The sequence below is a fragment of the Symphalangus syndactylus genome, chromosome 22 (genome assembly GCF_028878055.3).
Source record: "Symphalangus syndactylus isolate Jambi chromosome 22, NHGRI_mSymSyn1-v2.1_pri, whole genome shotgun sequence".
In the NCBI taxonomy this organism is placed as follows: Eukaryota; Metazoa; Chordata; class Mammalia; order Primates; family Hylobatidae; genus Symphalangus; species Symphalangus syndactylus.
Window position 1 is genome coordinate 65,995,134 of NC_072444.2, and position 18,986 is coordinate 66,014,119.

General features: G+C 35.6%; 1 protein-coding gene across 2 annotated transcripts in view; it reads right to left on the minus strand.

The window, feature by feature from the left end:
• Nucleotides 1-18,986, minus strand: part of LRP1B (LDL receptor related protein 1B) — a 1,943,477-nt gene that overhangs the window by 1,013,621 nt on the left and 910,870 nt on the right. For both annotated transcript variants that reach the window (XM_055261032.2, XM_063631317.1), the window contains exon 6: nt 5,396-5,653. In XM_055261032.2, coding sequence (XP_055117007.1) covers nt 5,396-5,653 — 258 coding nt within the window. The remainder of the gene's footprint in view (nt 1-5,395; nt 5,654-18,986) is intronic.

The window sequence follows — 18,986 nt, forward strand, 5'->3', positions numbered from 1 at the left end:
ACTTCAAACTATACTACAAGGCTATAGTAACCAAAACTGGTACATGGTACTGGTACAAAAACAGACACAGACCAGCGGAACAGAATAGAGAACTCAGAAATAAGACCACACATCTACAACCATTAGATCTTTGACAAACCTGACAGAAACAAGCAATGGAGAAATGATTCCCTATTTAATAAATGGTGCTGGGCAAACTGGCTAGCCATATGCAGAAAATTAAAACTGGACTCCTTCCTTACACCTTATACAAAAATTAACTCAAGATGGATTAAAGATTTAAATGTAAAACTCAAAACTATAAAAACCCTGGAAGAAAATCCAGACAATACCACTCAGGAGATAGGCACAGGCAAAGATTTCCTGACAAAATTGCTGAAAACAATTGCAACAAAAGCAAAAATTGACAAATGAGATCTAATTAAACTAAACAGCTTCTGCACAGCAAAAGAAACTATCATTAGAGCAAACAGACATCCTACAGAATGGAAGACAATTTTTGCAATCTACAAGGAACTTAAACAAATCGACACACACACACACACACAAAAACATTAAAAAGTGGGCAAAGGACATGAACAGATACCTCAAAAGATGACATTTATATGGCCAACAAACATGTGGAAAATAGCTCAACATCACTGATTAGAGAAACCCAAATCAAAACTGTGGTGAGATACCATCTCACGCCAGTCAGAATAGTGATTATCAAAAGTCAAGAAACAACAAAGGCTGGCGAGGCTGCCAAGAGATAAGAATGCTTTTACATGTTAGTGGGAATGTGAATTAGTTCAACCATTGTGAAAGACAGAGTGGCAATTCCTCAAAGACCTAGAACCAGAAATACCATTTGACCCGGCAATCCCATTACTGGGTATATACCCCCCAAAATATAAATCATTCTATTGTAAAGATGTATGCATGTGTATGTTCATTTCAGCACTATTCACAATAGCAAAGGCATGGAGTCAACCCAAATACCCATCAACGATAGACTAGATAAAATGGTACATATACACCATGGAATACTATGCAACCATAAAAAGGACTGAGATTATTTTCTTTGCAGAGACATGGATGGAGCTGGAAGCCATTATCCTTAGCAAACTAACATAGGAACCGAAAACCAAGAGAACCATGTTCTCACTTTCAAGTGGGAGCTGAACAATGAGAACACATGGATACAAGGAGGGGAACAACACACACTGGGACTGTCGTGGGGGTGGGATGCGGAAGGGAGGGCACCAGGAGACATAGTGAATGAATGCTGGGCTTAATACTTAGATGATGGGTTGATGGGTGCAGCAAACCACCATAGTACACGTTTTCCTATGTAACAAACCTGCACATCCTGCACATGTATCCCAGAACTTGAAATTAAATTAAAAATAAAAGATAAAAAATTGTCAGAATTCAAAAATTATCCAATAAGGACTTCATTTAGTAGCTCTAGCTAGAGGTTCAAATAGAACATAATTTAAAGTTGACATTAAAACAAGCTAAGGAAAAAGATGAAAGTCTGTGAATGGGGTTAATTCAGAAGCTAAGTCCTGGAAGAATAAGCAACTATTTTATTTTTAGCTAGGTATACTCTACTGGATTGGAGTGGGGCCCGTGAGTGGCTCAAGAGAAGCTGGCTAAATCCATGTTAGAATCTTAAAAGCGATCCTTGAATTTTTCAGAGTATTGAAGAATTCACCCATAGAAAGACAATGGAAGTGTTTACTGTCCAGCTGGGGGATGACAATATGGTTCTGAATAATTTTCCTTAATAAGAAATTAACTCAGAAAATATTCTTAGCTCAATCATCTCTATGCATTTTGTCCCGAGGAAACAGATGGAATTTACCACTTTTGTAAATCCCATAATTTTTGTTATTTTGGGTATCTGTGTCCCTACCACAGTACACTACAAGAAAAATTTTGGGAAACAATCAGCTGCTACAAATGTGCTTTGGATGAATACTTTTTTAAAAAAACAAGTTTTGTTTAGAAAACACCTAACTCCAAAATCATCCCCAAAGTCTGCAACTTTCAGGCTAAAATGCTAAATAATAAATATCAGTTATCGTTATAAAAAAGAATAAAATTCAATAAGAAATTTAATTTCTATCATTTCCCCCAAGGTTCATTAATACAATTTATTGAGCATATTATTATCATTCATCTTGATTCTCTCACAATATTGCTTAGGAATGATGTACAATGTTAAATGTAGGACTTTTAAGGAGGCTACATCAGAATCATCAGGTAGGACTTTTCTATGCTATAAACTTCTACAACCCACTTTTTCCACCTCCCTTCCAAGATTCGTATAACTCTCTCCCACTTAGAAGACCGGTCTCTGTAAGCCAACATTACTAACATTAGTAGACCTAATCATTTTTGCTTTGCTAACATGAAAAAGTTGAGACCTACGGGCAGCATGGTATTTAGAAAAAGCTATAAAGTCTGACCCAAATGCAAACCTACCTAATTATGCTGTGTACAATTATCTACCTGCTCAGAGTCTCAATTTTCCCATAAAAACAAAAGAATAATATCTCCCTGTTGCAGATAGTCTTTCAGCATATTCAACAAAGTTAAAATATATCATTTAAGGTAGATTTGCTTTTCTAGGGTAAAAGAAAAAAAAACAGGGCTTAGATGTCCCACTTCTGCATTCTTTTTAGCTATCTAGCTTTGCCTAATACATCTGAACTTTGAGTAAAAATGCCATCTATTATAAAACAGGAAGGGCATATCTCTCCTGCTTGCTACACAGAGATGCAGTGGGTATCCAGTGAGATGAGACGTGCAATTTTTTAAAAAATATTGCAATAAAATGTTTACTACTATATTATTATGGAAGTGTTAACTGCAAGTCAGTTTGACCTGCAATGTTTTTCTTCTCATAGCAATCCTTTGAAAACTAAAATGTTTATATTTTCTCAAAAAAGCATGTTCTCTTCAGGTAAGATAAGAGAAAAGCACCTAAATATAATGGGGGTGGGAGGAACTAAAGAGAATCTCTGAAACAGTGGATAGTGACAGGTATTCAGGCTGACTTCCATCAGTTCGTTATTTTTGCTTATATAGTATGACAAAGATTTTATGTAATTATAGATGCAAAGAATATTCAAACTTCATTATCATCTCACAAACTGTCATAGTGAACACAGAGCCCATCGTATTCAATGGCAGCTCTTCTGTGACATGTTGATAAAATGCATGGCTTACAAGCAATGACAGAGGAGCCCAGCCCTGCTCACACCCCTGCCCCACTCCCGTCATTAAATTACTTCCACATATTTAATCACTTTTTTCTAAAGTGACTATGTAATTGCATGCTTAAACCTAACCTCATCACAAATTATTTACTCAGATTAAAATATTTCCAGTGAACTTATTTTTTATTATTCAAAATGGATATTCTATTCGGCATTTCAGTGAATTCCCTAACAACAACAAAATATCTGTTTCTAGGTTTGCTGAATTGCTTAATAAATCAAATTTAATCTAAGTTATACTTATTTTCTACCAAGAGTCAATATGCAATTGCTTGACCTTCCTTAAATTTATTTTAACAAATAGCTGTTTTTAAAACATATTAAAGAAGAGAAGACTACCATTATTAGGGCATATTAAGTGTAGAAAAAAAGTTCTTAAGTACACTCAGAAAATAATTCTACTGGGCAACTTAGTGAATATTTTAGCTATTTGACTATTCAGTATTCCATTTGCTGGGGAAAATACATTTGGATTAGTTGAGGTAATCACTAATGTAGCAAGGACTGGGGCCTTGTGTTCAGTTTCCAGCAGCTGCCTAAGCCAAAGTCTGAAATACTTACATCAGAAGGCAGATAATCCTTATTACTTACATAATAAATCACATAAATTACATAATAAGGATTATCTGCCTTGTGCCATCCTTTATTATTATTTAATATGAATGACCATTTCTCCGTAGAATTCTTGAAATATCCACTGCTTTCATTATAATTTTTGGTCTATTTTCACAATAAATAACTTTATCAATTGTTTCATTAGGAGGATCTTCAAAATGTTCGACAATATTTGTTAAACACTTTGTTCATTTAAGTATATAAAATTATACCAGTATGTTCTATTTTTCACAATTTGCCTTTGACTCATTTAATCTAATTACAATGATCAAACATTACATAGTATTATTTCTTTATATAAGGATTAATAACCAGTTCATGTATACGAAAAGCTTTAATTATTGAAACACGATCAAATATTCTAAATTTGAAAATCACATTTATTCTATCAACAGCATTCTTCTTTTCCGCTTGACTGTACACATGTCTCTTCATTTCTTTTCTCTTTCTAAGACAGAGTTTTTCTCTTGTCACCCAGGTTGGAGTGCAATGTCACAATCTCGGCTCACTGCAACCTCCACCTCCTGGGTTCAAGTGATTCCCCTGTCTCAGCCTCCTAAGTAGCTGGGATTAAAGGCGTGCACCAGCACACCTGGCTATTTTTATTTTTAGTAGAGATGGGGTTTGGCCAGGCTGGTCTTGAACTCCTAACCTCAGATGATCCATCCACCTCGGCCTCCCAAAGTGCTGGGAGCCACCGCACCCGGCTTCTCTTAATTTTTCTACAGATTTTTATTTTAGCCGAATTTGTAAGAAACACTTTCTGTAAATCATAAATTAAATGGATACAGGTTAAAATTCTCATGCTTATGGTTTCCCCAAGCATACTCAAAGCAATTTTTGTACTCCCATGTGGAAGCAGGGAGACAGAAGGAGAGAGAGAATATGTGTGCATCTCTGGGTGTGTGTTTGTATGAGTGTCTGTGTGTGTGCGTTTGTGTGTGTGTGACAATGAGATTTCAGTTTATGGTAATATGCAGGAAGAGAAGGACAGTCTGTCAAGTTTCTGACATGAGAAGTCAAAGTGAATCACAAATCACAAGTTTTTTGGAAGAGGATGTATAAAAATTAATTTGCTTTAAAGAGAGTTAACACAGGTAGTTACTCCCAATTAGCATAAACCTAATTATTTAAGGTATTTTTAGCTACAGTCAATGCACTTATAATTATCAACTCTGTCTGTTTTTTTTAAATCCCACCTTCACTATCACATTGTGAATTACCACTCAGTGGAAAAAAAAAAAATCAGTTCCCAGTTAGGTGTCACTGTAAAAAGCCTTAAAGAAATAATTACAATTAACTCTGCAATTTACGACTTACCTAAATAAAGTGTATATGTATGTGTTTGTATATGCAAAACATGTAGTGAATACAGTAATTCAAGTTCATCGTATTTGCACATACAGTTTTCCAACAGCCATGAGCTATGCTAGATATTTGAGAATCCAGCCTACGGGTCTGTAAATGAAATCCGTAAAGGGTGGCATATAATATTTAATTGAAACACTTACTGTGGAAGGATTGAAGAATATTGATTGTCCATTCATCTGTTAATCCTCCTGCTTTTGTTATCTGAATACATTTGAGTTGATTTGAAGACTCTCTTGATTCAATCCAACAGATCATATCTTCATTATAAATAAAATCCAGAGTATGAATTTCATTTCCATTGACTGAGCTTAGAGTTGCCATTTTACTTCCATTAAGATAGAAAACCTCAATTGTTTCAAAATTTGCGATTAATAGTATAGGTGGTCTATCTGTAGGTTCTGGAATGAAATAGAAAAAGAGAAGTAAATTCAATAAGAGTCATGATTACTTTACAGTTTTGCATTAGTTATTGAAAGCTATTTTCTATACTTTTAATAAATTCATAACAAAAATTTTCTTATAAAAATACTTTTTATAAGTCATATGCATACTTCACTATTTTAGTGTACTTCTCTGAAAAAAATAAAACATTCTGCAGAGCATTTGTATTCCTTATTTCCTTAGTCATAATGCGTTGTCTTAGTGTGAGGACATGTCATTTACTTTTATTGCTAGTAAGTAAAGGAAGTGGTGTGAATTGTTTTTCTAGAAATGATGATGGATCTAGACTGACCTCTCCATACAGTTTTGCAGGTTACCCTCATGAGCAAGGTAATGTTTATTTGAGTTGAATACATAAGATCAGAAATAGATTCTCTGGAGCAGAAAACGCAAAGCTCATAAGCTTATACAAAGAGTGCACCTGTGACTTCGGCCTCATCGGCTCCTTGACCAACCCCAAGAGCCAAACAATCACACATTCTTTTAGTGACTAGACAGTGATTACTGAGCCAGTTCCTTCCACATCCACCTTCTACAGGCAGGAAAATACGATTCTGGGTATAAAATAAACTTCAATACCACTTTTTTGAACAATGCAGCTTTGCTGGTATTAGGACTGAGTTTTTGATGAACATTTACTAATTTCCCAGAGTTTCAATAGCATATTTAAATGTAACAGTAAAATCTGATAGAAAATCAGAGTTGATAGAGTTTAGCTATACAATCATATTCAGAGTAAATTTTCTGCTAATTAAGAAATAGGAAATATGTGGAAATCTTTAATTCATCTGCATCTAATGCATCAATAAATCCCTTTGACCATGAGGTCAAATCTATCAGACATCATACCACTTCTCAGTAATGACTGCTACTGTCCTGCCATCATCACTCATCTAGATTATTTCAAAGTTTTCTGCCTGGTTTCCCTTTTTCTATCTATGCCCTTCTCATCTTTACAATATCCCAACACAACAGCCAGAGTTATACCATTACAATGCTAAGGCAGATAAGGTCAGTTCTTCACTCAGTCCCTCAAAGGGCTCCTATTTCACCCAGAGCAAAATTCAAAGCCCTTATAACGATCTATTAAACTCTACCTGATCTGTATATTCATTACCTCTTTAACCTCATTTCCTTCATCTCCTTACTACTCTTACTCTTGTTCGTCTCACTCCAGACACACTGCACTTCTTACTGTTCCTTGAACAAACCAGGCAAGCTGCCACCTCAGAGGGGCTTCCCACTTCCTGGAATAATCATTTATCAATTACCAGAATGGCTTACTTGCTCACCTCTTTTAGGTCATTATGCAAATGTCATTTTACTGGTGAGGAGTCTCTTGGCACTTTATCTTCTAAAAATTTTAAGCCCCTATACTTTCTATACACCTTCATAGTTCTATTTCTTTCTTATTCACCAAACATAGTATGTTTTATATATTTTTCTGATTATTTATTTCTGTTTTATCTCTAGCATCTAGAGAAAAAGCCTAGAACTTAGGGATCATTCAATACCAATTTTCTGAATAAATAAAAAGGACACATGGAAATCTCACACAGAAGACTTCTTTAGAAACATTTCATGAAATGCAACAAAAATAATTTATTTAACCTATGAAGGGAATTCAGATTATGACTAGCTATTCAGAAAATTTCATAAATATCATTTGACCATTCTGTGAGAAACTGAAGCTGAGCACTGTAAAGGTATGATAAAAACCAGAGCATATACTATAACTAATGGAAGTAACTAAGTCTCAAGTTTTGAAGCAGTATTATTTAGTGGCCTTTCTTTTGTTTCTGGCATGGGCCAGGATATCAGGCACTTGTGTTTGTCTCAGATAGAAGAGCCCTCCAGTGAATATGATTTGGGGCCTCCCCTCACAGGCTTAAAACAATCCTATAATTCATGCATTGGAATTTTTATCCCCATCATGCCAGACCCCTATTAATTTCAATAGGGGTGGTGCCAGTTTCAAGAGGCCAAAGAAGAGAGCCAGAGGTAGCAACAAAAAGATACAGGGTTTTATTTAGGGAAACTTACACACAGAGACGGCCCAATGGCTGCAGACTGGAGAACCACTACCACTTGTGAAAAGCATGCAGCTTATATAGCACGTTCCCCTTAGCACATTCGCCCCGCCCCGCCCCGCCCCGCCCCGCCCCGCCCCACCACCCACAACCTCCACGTGGCAACCTTCCTTTCTTAAATTGTTATGGCTATCGTGTGCACCTGCCATACAGGGTATGCTTAAGTTACATTATTGTTGTGAAATGTATCTGCCATAAACCTCTCCTCCCCCAAGAAATTCTCTCGAGTCATAGGATTCCTGTCTGCCTTTAACAAAACATTAAACATTTTTTATACATAATAACAACAAAACAATAAAACAAACAAAAATAAACCAAAAAAAAGCCTCAATGAGATGATAAAACTAAGTAGCACAACAGTTTCCTCCCAATGGAGAAAATAGACTTATCCTGGACTGCCTGAGTATAAACCCACAACAAAAATATTCTTAAAAATGCTAAGATCATTTCCACAAACAGAAAGTTCTCTCAGAAGCATCAGTAGAATTGTGAATCATCTCTGCTTAACATAACCTTGTCAATTGACCACATCTGAGCCTGGTTAGCTAGTCAGCTTCTCTCCTAATCTCTTAAATCTATCTTGAACTGTGTTTCACCTGCCCTTGCCATTCCTTAATTTGGGGATCTAGACTTAGTCTCCCCTCTGCTCCTACTCTTGTCATTTTACTGCTGACCTTGGGACTCTTGAAACCTGTTGGATCATAGATTTCTCAGGTGATAGTAAAATCTTAGATGGGTGTGTTATCAGGTAAACAAAGATAGGCCGACAATTTCAGTCCTTAGTGTCTTCATTTGACAACTGAAATGACCTTTAGTGAAACTACTTTCACTCAAAATGACCCACTATTGAAAGCATCCCTTGCTGAAAAGTTTTATGCAAAGTCCAGACTTAGCCATTTTTTGGCTAGCTACTAGTCAGTAAACTTAACGTAGGTCATAAACATTCTTTGAAGAAAGGCCAGAATATAAAGGAGCACTGAGATTCCCCTGAGAAACTGAGATGCAAATGGATTCATGGTTAACACAGGCAATGCTTACTTGACAGAATTAGCCAACTTATTTGGTTTTTGTGGCTGCTTGTTGAGTGAATCAGTTAATTGTTTTAGTGAAAAACATATCAACCACTAATTCTAAAGTCAGGTGCTTCATAATCTAACAGGGTTTGATTTAATAATGGTGACTTTAAAAGATCAAAGGACATACTGGAGGAAGGATACCTACAACATAAGTTGTGAATGCCTTACTGAAGTAGTCTTCATAGACCTCTGCTAATTATTACCTGTGGTTTACCTCTTTAGACAGGAGGTCAAATATGGAGGAAGGAAGCCACTGAAACACAAGAACCCACAAAAATCTTCAAGGTCTAAGGATCCAATTCTTTCAGTGTATTTCAAGTTGAAACTGGCAGAGCCCTGGCAAAAATGTAATCTATCTCTACCTGCACCACATCTAATGTCTGTTGTTCATTGTTACCACATGCCAATTGGAGAGCACCAGCTTGGGTAATGTGGATATAAGACTGACCAGAATAGATGTGATGATCTTATGAGTTGTCATCCTTAGTCAATGGACAGTTTTCCCAAAAGAACACTTGAAAAGTACATTAGATGACTTTAGTCAAAGGGATACCTGCATCAACACTTAGGGAGAGGTAATGAACATTAACCTTCCACATAGAAGATACTGAAGCACAAACAGGCACTCAGTTGACATTTTAACTTAGAGAACCAAGACTTTGGTTGGGTAAACACCTACAGCAGGCTGTCAACTGATTCATGATAGAGGAGAAAAATTCTCCTCATACTCCTAACCACTCCTTGTATGTTGACAGACCTAAAAATATTTCTCTCTCCTGTGAGAATTGTATTTGTGCTCTGTATGATCAAAAATGATTTGATTTTTCCAGTAATATATGTTGTATTCATTAGTGTCACAACCTTTGAAGACTGATTCTAAAATTGTGAATTGAAAAGAGAAACTTGGAAATGCTTATTTGACCAGGTTCATAAAAATACCTATTTAAATTCAAAGCCATTATAACTATTTCCTTGCAAGCCTATCCTTATCCTCTCACGGTCAAAAATATACTAAAAGTGGATTTATTTACTTATAATAATATGATTTTGACATATAGTTTGTGCTAAATAAATGTTTTCAGGGTGTATAAAAACTTGTCATTTTTAAGGTTTCATTTAAACCTCCAGTTCTTGTATTCACTTATAAGAATATTAATTTGGCTAGTTTCCTTCTAAGTGATTGAAGTAATGAATTCATATACTTACAAATAATTATGTAACTAACAAATATATGTATATAATAAATGTATATATAAATGTATATCATCTAGTTGTTCTATGTGCTAATTTTCCTTAATTAAACCTGTAATTGTATTTGTAAGCAATTATCTCCACTAAATGAAGTTCCCAGTATGTGCACATCAATATTTCTGAAGTCAAAGATGAAAAAAATCCCAGTTTTAACTGCATAAAAAGCTGCATAATGACTTGCATATAAAGTGTATAAAATGGAGAGTCAGACTAATATTGTGAGAAAACAGAAAGTTGTAATCTATACAACACGAAGAATCGGTTTTAAGCCAGTAATGAACTTCAAAGATTGAAAGAGGATTTTTCTTTCAGATTTACTCTTATCATATACAAATTATATAAAGGCTGGAAAAATAAGGAAAATAGGTATGCAGTTAGAAATGAGAAGACTAAGAACTTCTAGTCAAAATTGTTAAAACTTACGTAAGAAGTGAATTACTAATATATGAAACAAAATGCAGAAAATCTGTAAAAGGGCAATTTTTTTTTTTTTTTTTTTTTTGAGACAGAGTCTTGCCCTGTCATACAGGCTGGAGTGCAGTGGCGTGACCTCAGCTCACTGCAACTTCTGCCTCCCGGGCTCAAGCGTTTCTCCTGCCTCAGTCTCCTGAGTAGCTGGGACTACAGGCATGCACCACCATGCCCGACTAATTTTTGTATTTTTAGTAGAGACTGGATTTCACCATGTTGGCCAGGCTGGTCTTCAACTCCTGACCTCAGGTGATCTGCCAGCCTCTGCCTCCTCAAGTGCTGGGATTACAGGCATGAGCCACTGTGCCTAGCCAAAAGGGCTAATTTTCTAAAAAACGTCTAAAATTATGCAAAAAACCCCAGAAAAAGTTAAGTAGGTAATATTAAATTATGTAGTTTAAAAAGGAGAGATACAGAATCATGGTGTGGAGAAAAAATAAGAAAGAGAAAGTATTACAGTATTCAAATATATAATAAATTGTAGATGAAAGTCAACCAAACCAAACTGAAAATGTGAATCAAGTTAATATCATATAAGTGAAAAAAAGACAATAGCATCGTGCCCTCCCCAGCACAAACATATCTTTTCATTTTGCAAATTGGCGGCTCTCACAATTTCCCTGTTTTGCAGACAGCTGGTCCAACCAAACCAAGGAGGTATTTCCTCTATTATCTGAAAGCCTTACTTAGCACGTGGCAAGTGTTTAATACATGAATGAAATATGGGGGACTGTTTGAATGTGAACTTCTCAATGCTTTTTAAAGAGACTTTACTGAATTAATACATTGTAAAATAATAATGTATTTCAATAAGTACAATGAAATAAATAATGCAGTTATTTTAATCAGAAAAAATAATGAAAGATATGTAATTGATAACCATTGAAGGCTTATAAGTAAATCTCAAAATTTCAGAATATAATTCATTTGAATTTTAGATTATTACATGATTATTAGAACTAGCACTGACGCAGGATGAAACATCCTAGGAAGTTTTTCATCTTGGTAAGGTTTCCAAATTTACCTAATTGTTTAAGCCAAAACATTGGATTCATCCTTCACTGCACAATATATAATAAATTGTAGATGAAAGTCAACCAAACCAAACTGAAAATGTGAATCAAGTTAATATCATATAAGATGGAAAACTGAAGAAAGAGCACTATTAGGAGTGAAAATCAAAAGTTCATAGAGTTTGATATTTCTGTTAAATATCCAAATGGAGATATTGAATATATAATTGGATCTGTGAGTCTAGAGTTCAACAGAGTCGTCATAACTGGTGATAAAAACTGGGGAGTCTCAGTCTCTTGATATTTTTTAAAGCCATGGCAGAGGGTAAGTTTTTATGGTCAATAAAAAGATGTCTAAAGGACTGAACGCTGAATCATGCCAAGAATATTGGCAAAATGAAGATAATGAAGCAAAGTAAACTGAGAAGAAAATGCCCAGTAAGGCAAAAGCAAAATTTCAAGATTGTGCTGCTTTAAAAGGTAAAGTCTTCAAGGAGACAGTTGTCAGTGTTGTCAGTTGTGTTCTCAAGACCCATAGTTAACTAATTAGGTAGTGGGAGGTCACTGAAGACCTTGGCAATAGATGTGACTGATAAGAATAATGTAAGATTCATTGAAGGGGATTCAAGAGCAGAGCAAAGGAAAGTGGAAAGGAGCAACGCTCCATGAGTTTTTCTATGCAGGGAAAAGAAAAATGGAGAAGTAGCTGGACAGGAATATAGGTTTAAAAGAAGTTGTTTTGCATCATCTTTACAACATGCTTGTATGCTGGTGGGAATGACCTAAGAGAAAAGAAAATATCAGTGATTCAAGAAATAAAGAAGACAAGTATATGAGTCTAATCCTTGAACCGGTGAGAGAAGATAGGATTCGTGTATATTTACAGGATTGGCCTTTGATAGGAGAAAAGCCAGTTTGTTTTCTAATTCAAATAAGAGGAAGATGGAGTGATTAGTTCTAGATTCAAATAGACTAGTAGAGTTAACGGAGTTTGGGTGAGAAAATTCTCTTTTAATTGCTTCTATTTTCTCAAGGAAATATGAAATAAGATTGTCACCTCACAATAAGGAGAAGGGAGGTAGATGTATGAAACTCATTATCTAGTGATGGGAAAAAGTAAAGGCCATTTAATACATTTCACTGTTGTCTGACAAGGATTTAAATATAAAATTTATAAGTAAGATCACAAATTTCTACTTTGCTATTATAAAGAGAGATCAAGCACTCTAAGTACTCAATCATGCTGATGTACCAAACTTCTAGCTACTTTATCAGTTATGTTCTTTGTAACTTGATGTTCTAAACATCCAAAGAGTACTAAGATACAATTTAATAATTTGGTCGGGATTATCTTTCGTGGGAGGCATAGACAGAGGCTGTGTGAGTCCTAAAAGAAACACACACGTTTAAAAATGAAATCAATGCAATAGGTTTTCTATTCTCAAGACTAAAATGACTTTAGGCAGCCTGATTAGGGGAAATATGTAGAATATTAGTTATCTCTGTCAAAAGCAATTATGTTCTCCAGGGGAAGGAGTGCCCAAAGGGCGTTCTCTAACTGCTTTTATTACCCCAGATTTTTTTTTTCAATCCCTGTTGATTGCAATTGATACAGAGGATGCCTTGAAGACTCTGAAAAATCAATTTTTTTCTTATAAAAATGTCAAAATTATTCTGTCTACTCAGATTTTAAGGTTTTTTCCCTCCAAGAATTTCAATAGTGATATACTTTTATATTTTTCCCAAGCAAAGCAACAGAAAAATTATATACCTATGTACATTCTTGCCTCATTTATTTAACCATTTGTAATTTTTATAAATTTAAATGTGTTTCCTTTCTTTTTATTTTCATTAAAATATCCAATTTTAAGATAGAAAAAGAGAGTTAATTGTAGAGGATGATATAATTTCTCTCACATTCTAAATTGAGGATTTAATCAATGATTTGATAGCTAGTCTACAGAAAATTATAAAAAAAAGTATGATAGAAATTTCTGCCTCTCTGTTGTGCCATTTATAAAAGCAAAGTTTATTGACTGTCACACCTAGAGCCCATAAATATGGCCATGTAATTTTTTATACTCAAACACAGAAGTTCTCACCCAGATTGCAATAAAAATATGTTATGAAGAAAATGGAAGACATGCTTTTTTTCCATGTCTGATATTTTCTTAGACTAAGGGTAAATGAAAGGTGTCATGACGCATAAAACACCATGGTTACGTCTCTGCTATCAACCTTGCAACTTCGTTTCTGGAAAAAAGATTTAAAATGTCAAGAAAGGTGCTAGACTGTGAAGATGATATCCCCTAGCATAAAAACAAAAACCAAAACCAACATAGAATATTCATGAGGAGATTTTGTACCCCAGCACCGACATACTCATTAACAGTGTTTGGAGAGGGAAGAAAAGTGTGTTGTATCATTTGGATAATAAAAATCCCATCAGAAATCTTTGCCCCGTCCTGCCATGAAATGTGATTTCTAACTGAATGATCGGCCAGAAAAGATGTAGAGTAAAAATACTCCATAAAATAAAGAAACATTTTAATGGCCAGGCTACCGGTCCGGGATTCCAAAGGCAGGCTGGGAAGCTTTAGAATTTCTGTAGTACAGAGGCTTATTCACTATCCAGTGATTGCAGATAGGGAAGCTTGTTCTCCAGCTGTATTTTCACAGCAAGCACACAGTTTTTACTAGGATTGTATGTTTATTTGAAAGGGGAGTGGTCCTTGGTGGAGAGGACACACTTATGTAGATTATACAGTGCTTCTCAAACTACTGTTTGATCCCAATACTATACCAAAGCTACAGTTAGCCCTGAGTAACAGGACAAAACTGGCCAAATATTCTATTCTCCTCTGAATCTCTTGCAATCTTCTGACTCCCATTTTATTGATCCTCAACATCCCAGTACCCTCATTTCATGTCCTGAATGTTCTAGAAATTCCTAAAGCATCCAGCAAACATTTGTCAAGCACACACTCTGCTTCAGGCATTGAGCTACTCTTTTGCTACTTTCTCTTTACCACAGTGTCCCTAATTTCATGCACGCATATGTGACAGTAAAGAACAATAAATCTGTCATTACTATGCTGGTGCTGGAGACTAGGCTCACTCCTAGCCAATAGGTCTCATGCACTATCATGTCATCAAGTGCTATTTGCAGTTACGGCTCAATGAAATAATAACTTATTCAGGAATTAGAACTTTAGACTATCTAAAACATAATTTAAGAAAAAACCCTAAATGGTGAATCTTCATACCTCGGTCATTCTACAAGAAGCCATTCTTAGCCAATGGTATACTGAAACAGATCTTATCCACTAGACTCATACGTTGTTAAAATTATTAAGACTTAGTATGTTACCCTTCCTAAGAATAGATCTTAATATGAGATGCTTTAATAAAAGGCAAGGGAATAGTATTTTAATAGCTGAATTTCAGGCATTACTAAGTGGCTGATAAGAAGGCGATACTATGTGGCAGAGAATTCTTCCCCCACTACACAGACACCTGCCAATTCTCCCACATGCAGAATCAGCCCTGGCAGCAAACCATGGGTAAATTCTCCACCTCCCAAAAGAAAATTTTGAACTTATGTTAGTAGATGTTAAATCGCCCCTAGAGTTTTAAAGTAAGAGCCATAGGAAGTTATATTTTGTTTATTTTCTCTCTCTCTTTTTTCTTTTTAAGAATCATAGCAGAGGAAACAGCAAATGATATGAAAACGTTCCCTCCCCAACGCCATCTAGAAATATGCTTCCTTCAGTTATACAGGGACTATGATTTCTATTCTTACAACTAAGAGTTTCATTGCCTCAATAGTCTTCTGTTTGTTTGTTTGTTTGTTTGTTTCTCTAAATCAATGAACTGCAGATATAAGCTGTAATAGAATCCTGAAGTTTTTTTAATAGGCTCTCTACTCTCACTGCTCCAATTACTCCATGGCAAAGAGGTACACTCTCCCAGGGCACCATTCGATGCACTGACTATAGAGTGATGATCATAAAATTAGTGTTCTTTATTTTACTATTGCTTCAGCACAATCAGTAGAGCCCTAGAGGTTCAGGAGAATTTGCATGCTGGGGTAAGTGCCTGCCTTCAGTGAGTGGTTAGGACACTGAAAAGTACAGTCCAATGAGTCTGAATTTATTAGGAGTAAAACTGCCAACAGTTCGTAAGTTAAACACCATTTACTATTACTTTTACTGTCACAGGTTCTACATGAGCCTGCTTTCAGCCCCAAGTTTTCACATTCAATACATATTTTTGATTCAATAAATACATATTTTTGATTCAATAAAATCAATTAAAAGAAAGTCAAATTTTAAAAATGTTTTTATTTTCATATTTGACAAATCATTACTACAACTCTACTCTCAAAAAATATATCAAAATATGCAAGAAGTTTTACTGGGTACCTATACGTGGTTATTTTTTATTTTTATTTATTTATTTTTTTTTCATGTGACAATTTCTAATGTTTAATTAGAAAAATAACTAGCTTTTGTGTAGGTGTGGTGGCTCACACCTGTAATCTCAGCACTTTGGTAGGGCATGACAGGAGGACTGTTTGAGGCCAGGAGTTCAAGACCAGCCTGGGCAACATAGAGAGATCCTGTGTATACAAAAAATTTAAAAATTAGCTGGTCATGGTGGTTCGTGCCTGCGGTCTCAGCTACTCAAAGGCTGAGGTAGGAAAACGGCTTAAGCCCAGAAGTTTGAGGCTGCAGTGAGCTATGGTCACGCCACTGCCCTCCAGCCTGAGCAATAGTGTGAGACTACATCTCTTAAAGAAAATAAATAAATAAATAAACATTAATTACTAGCTTTTAATGTGTATTATATTATAAAGTAACAAATGCTGTCTCATAAAAACTTATAGTCTTGTATGTCTCCTATATAAAAACTATTCAACTATGCATATTTAAGTTAAAATTACTTTAAAAAATATGTTTCAGACTTTTCTTTTGGAAATTACTTTTTTGAAGATAAAAAACACATAGTATCAAGCATTAAATTGTACTAGATTACCACCGAAGGTCCTCCCAACTCTGAAACAATTTATTCTTTATTTCATTAGTCAGAGTCAATCTTACTAAGTGTAGAACGGAGAAAATTTGTCTGCATTACGTGAATTAATAGGAATGAAAAGGCCTCCTGTATAACATTAATCTCTTCCCCCATCTGCTGTAGTGTCTAAAATCTCCTCCCTTCAATACAGTTATTTCTTAAAGATGCTCTTAAGGCTTATGAATTTTACTAGGGTTCAGGTATTATATTACAAAGGAGGAATAATCAATTAACTTGGATTAATTTACCTAATTGCTATCCATTGTCTTGAAAATAAGACCCCACTGGCAAGCTTTGGGGTGAATAGTAAGGAAGAGATCATGATATTGTTCTATGTTGCACTAATTCAGCACCTTTAGAGGCGGCTTCCCAGCCGATTAACTCTGCCTCTCTCTGCCGTCACATAAAGGGCTGTTTCTCAGAAACTTTTAATTCATCTATCATCTTGTACTGTCTTTGCAGAATCATCTTCTTGGTCTAGTTTTAGCTTTCCATTGCATCACTTTGGCTTGATATTTTTATAGTGTCCTTTCTTTCTAAAGCCTGGAGATCTTTTCCACATATCCGCTGTCTTGGGCTAGGCCATTCGGGCCTTCCCTTGTTTTCTACAATACCCAACTGCTGAGAGCCCTGGAACTCTGGCTTGTCACGGAGGGAAAGTTAGGTTCTGGGGTCCAGTAGGGTAGAATCGTAAGGAAAAGAAGAGAAAATAGAGGCCAATCTCAGCAGCCAGGCAACTGAAAGAAGGACTGGCAGAGACTTAAAATGAACCTGGCTTAATTTGTAACTTTTTTCTAGCACTTGTCAGATACAGCCACGTTACTGTATAATAAAACTGCCATAAAAATTTTAAACCTGATTGCACTAACTGGAATTACATATAACTGAAGCCAAAAGTATCCTCTGGTTCAGTTGCCATAAATATGAGAAAACTAAAGCCAAACAGGCAGTTTTTCTCTTAAATTGTACAAATACATTGGTTCAAATATCCATGTGACCTTTAGAACTCGCCAGTGTATGTTATAGACTTATGCTCATTCTAGCAACTCATTTTCCTTAAACTATAAACCACAACAACATTCCCATGGTAACTGTGTATTTTTCAAATTTTGTAAGCTCAAAATGTCATCAAGCAAAAGACCTAGAGGTGAAGAGATTTATGTGTTCCATTATCAAGTCTAGAGTCATCAAATTTCCTAGATGTAGTAGGACATTATCATGTTCCATCTTTTTCTGGTTGCATTCTATTATTTTAAGATAACTTACCTATGTAGAAAAAGAGGACGTGCTTCCTTTATAGGGTTTATTACATTACACTCTCTGTGTAGCAATATTGTGTGGATCAATAGAAACAGCAAATAACAAGCCTTCTACTTCTGTAGTTCATCAATAATCTAAATCGGAACTCTGGGTGGTGGCAAAAAGGAAAACATAACGTGACCTAATTTTTCTCAAGGATTGCCTTATTTCAAATGGGACTTTATAAATCAAGTCAGTAATTCAAAGAAGTAAACTAAGAAATAAAAGAGTGTTTTGCTGTTGTTGATATTTTGTAGATACGTGTTTTCTAAATAATCAACCACACCGAGGCCGGGTGTGGTGGCTCACACTTATAATCCCAGCACTTTGGGAGGCCGAGGCGGGCGGATCACGAGGTCAGGAGGTCGAGACCACGGTGAAACCCCGTCTCTACTAAAAATACAAAAAAATTAGCCGGGCGTGGTGACGGGCACCTGTAGTCTCAGCTACTCGGAGAGGCTGAGGCAGGAGAATGGCGTGAACCCGGGAGGCGGAGCTAGCAGTGAGCTGAGATTGCGCCACTGGACTCCAGCCTGGGCGACAGAGCGAGACACCGTTTCAAAAAAATAATAATAATAATTAACCACACTATCTCTGGGAAATTATTGAAATTATAACATGAAGTTATGTGTAAAGAGAAACAACTGCAACCTGCTTAGCTAGTGCAGTCTTTTGCCCAGTGTGGTTTCGGAAAAGAAATTTCATGCTTAATTTACCAATTTCTAATAAGGGAGGGTGAGGGCACCCATTAATTCATCAATACATCATAATTTGAATATGCCTGATATGAAACTACCTTTGGAGGAAGTTAGAAGAAGCCAGATGGAATATTCTGTATAGTATTTCCTCGTGTTATTTTCAAGCTAATTCAGTCCACAAAATCATTAGCATTATCTTACTGTGACTAGTGCATCTCAAAGCTATTTCATTAGCCAATCAACAATATTTACTGATTGTTTACTTACTGAATAGGCTGAAAACTGTGTAGAAACTACAGGCTTTATTTTCAGGTTA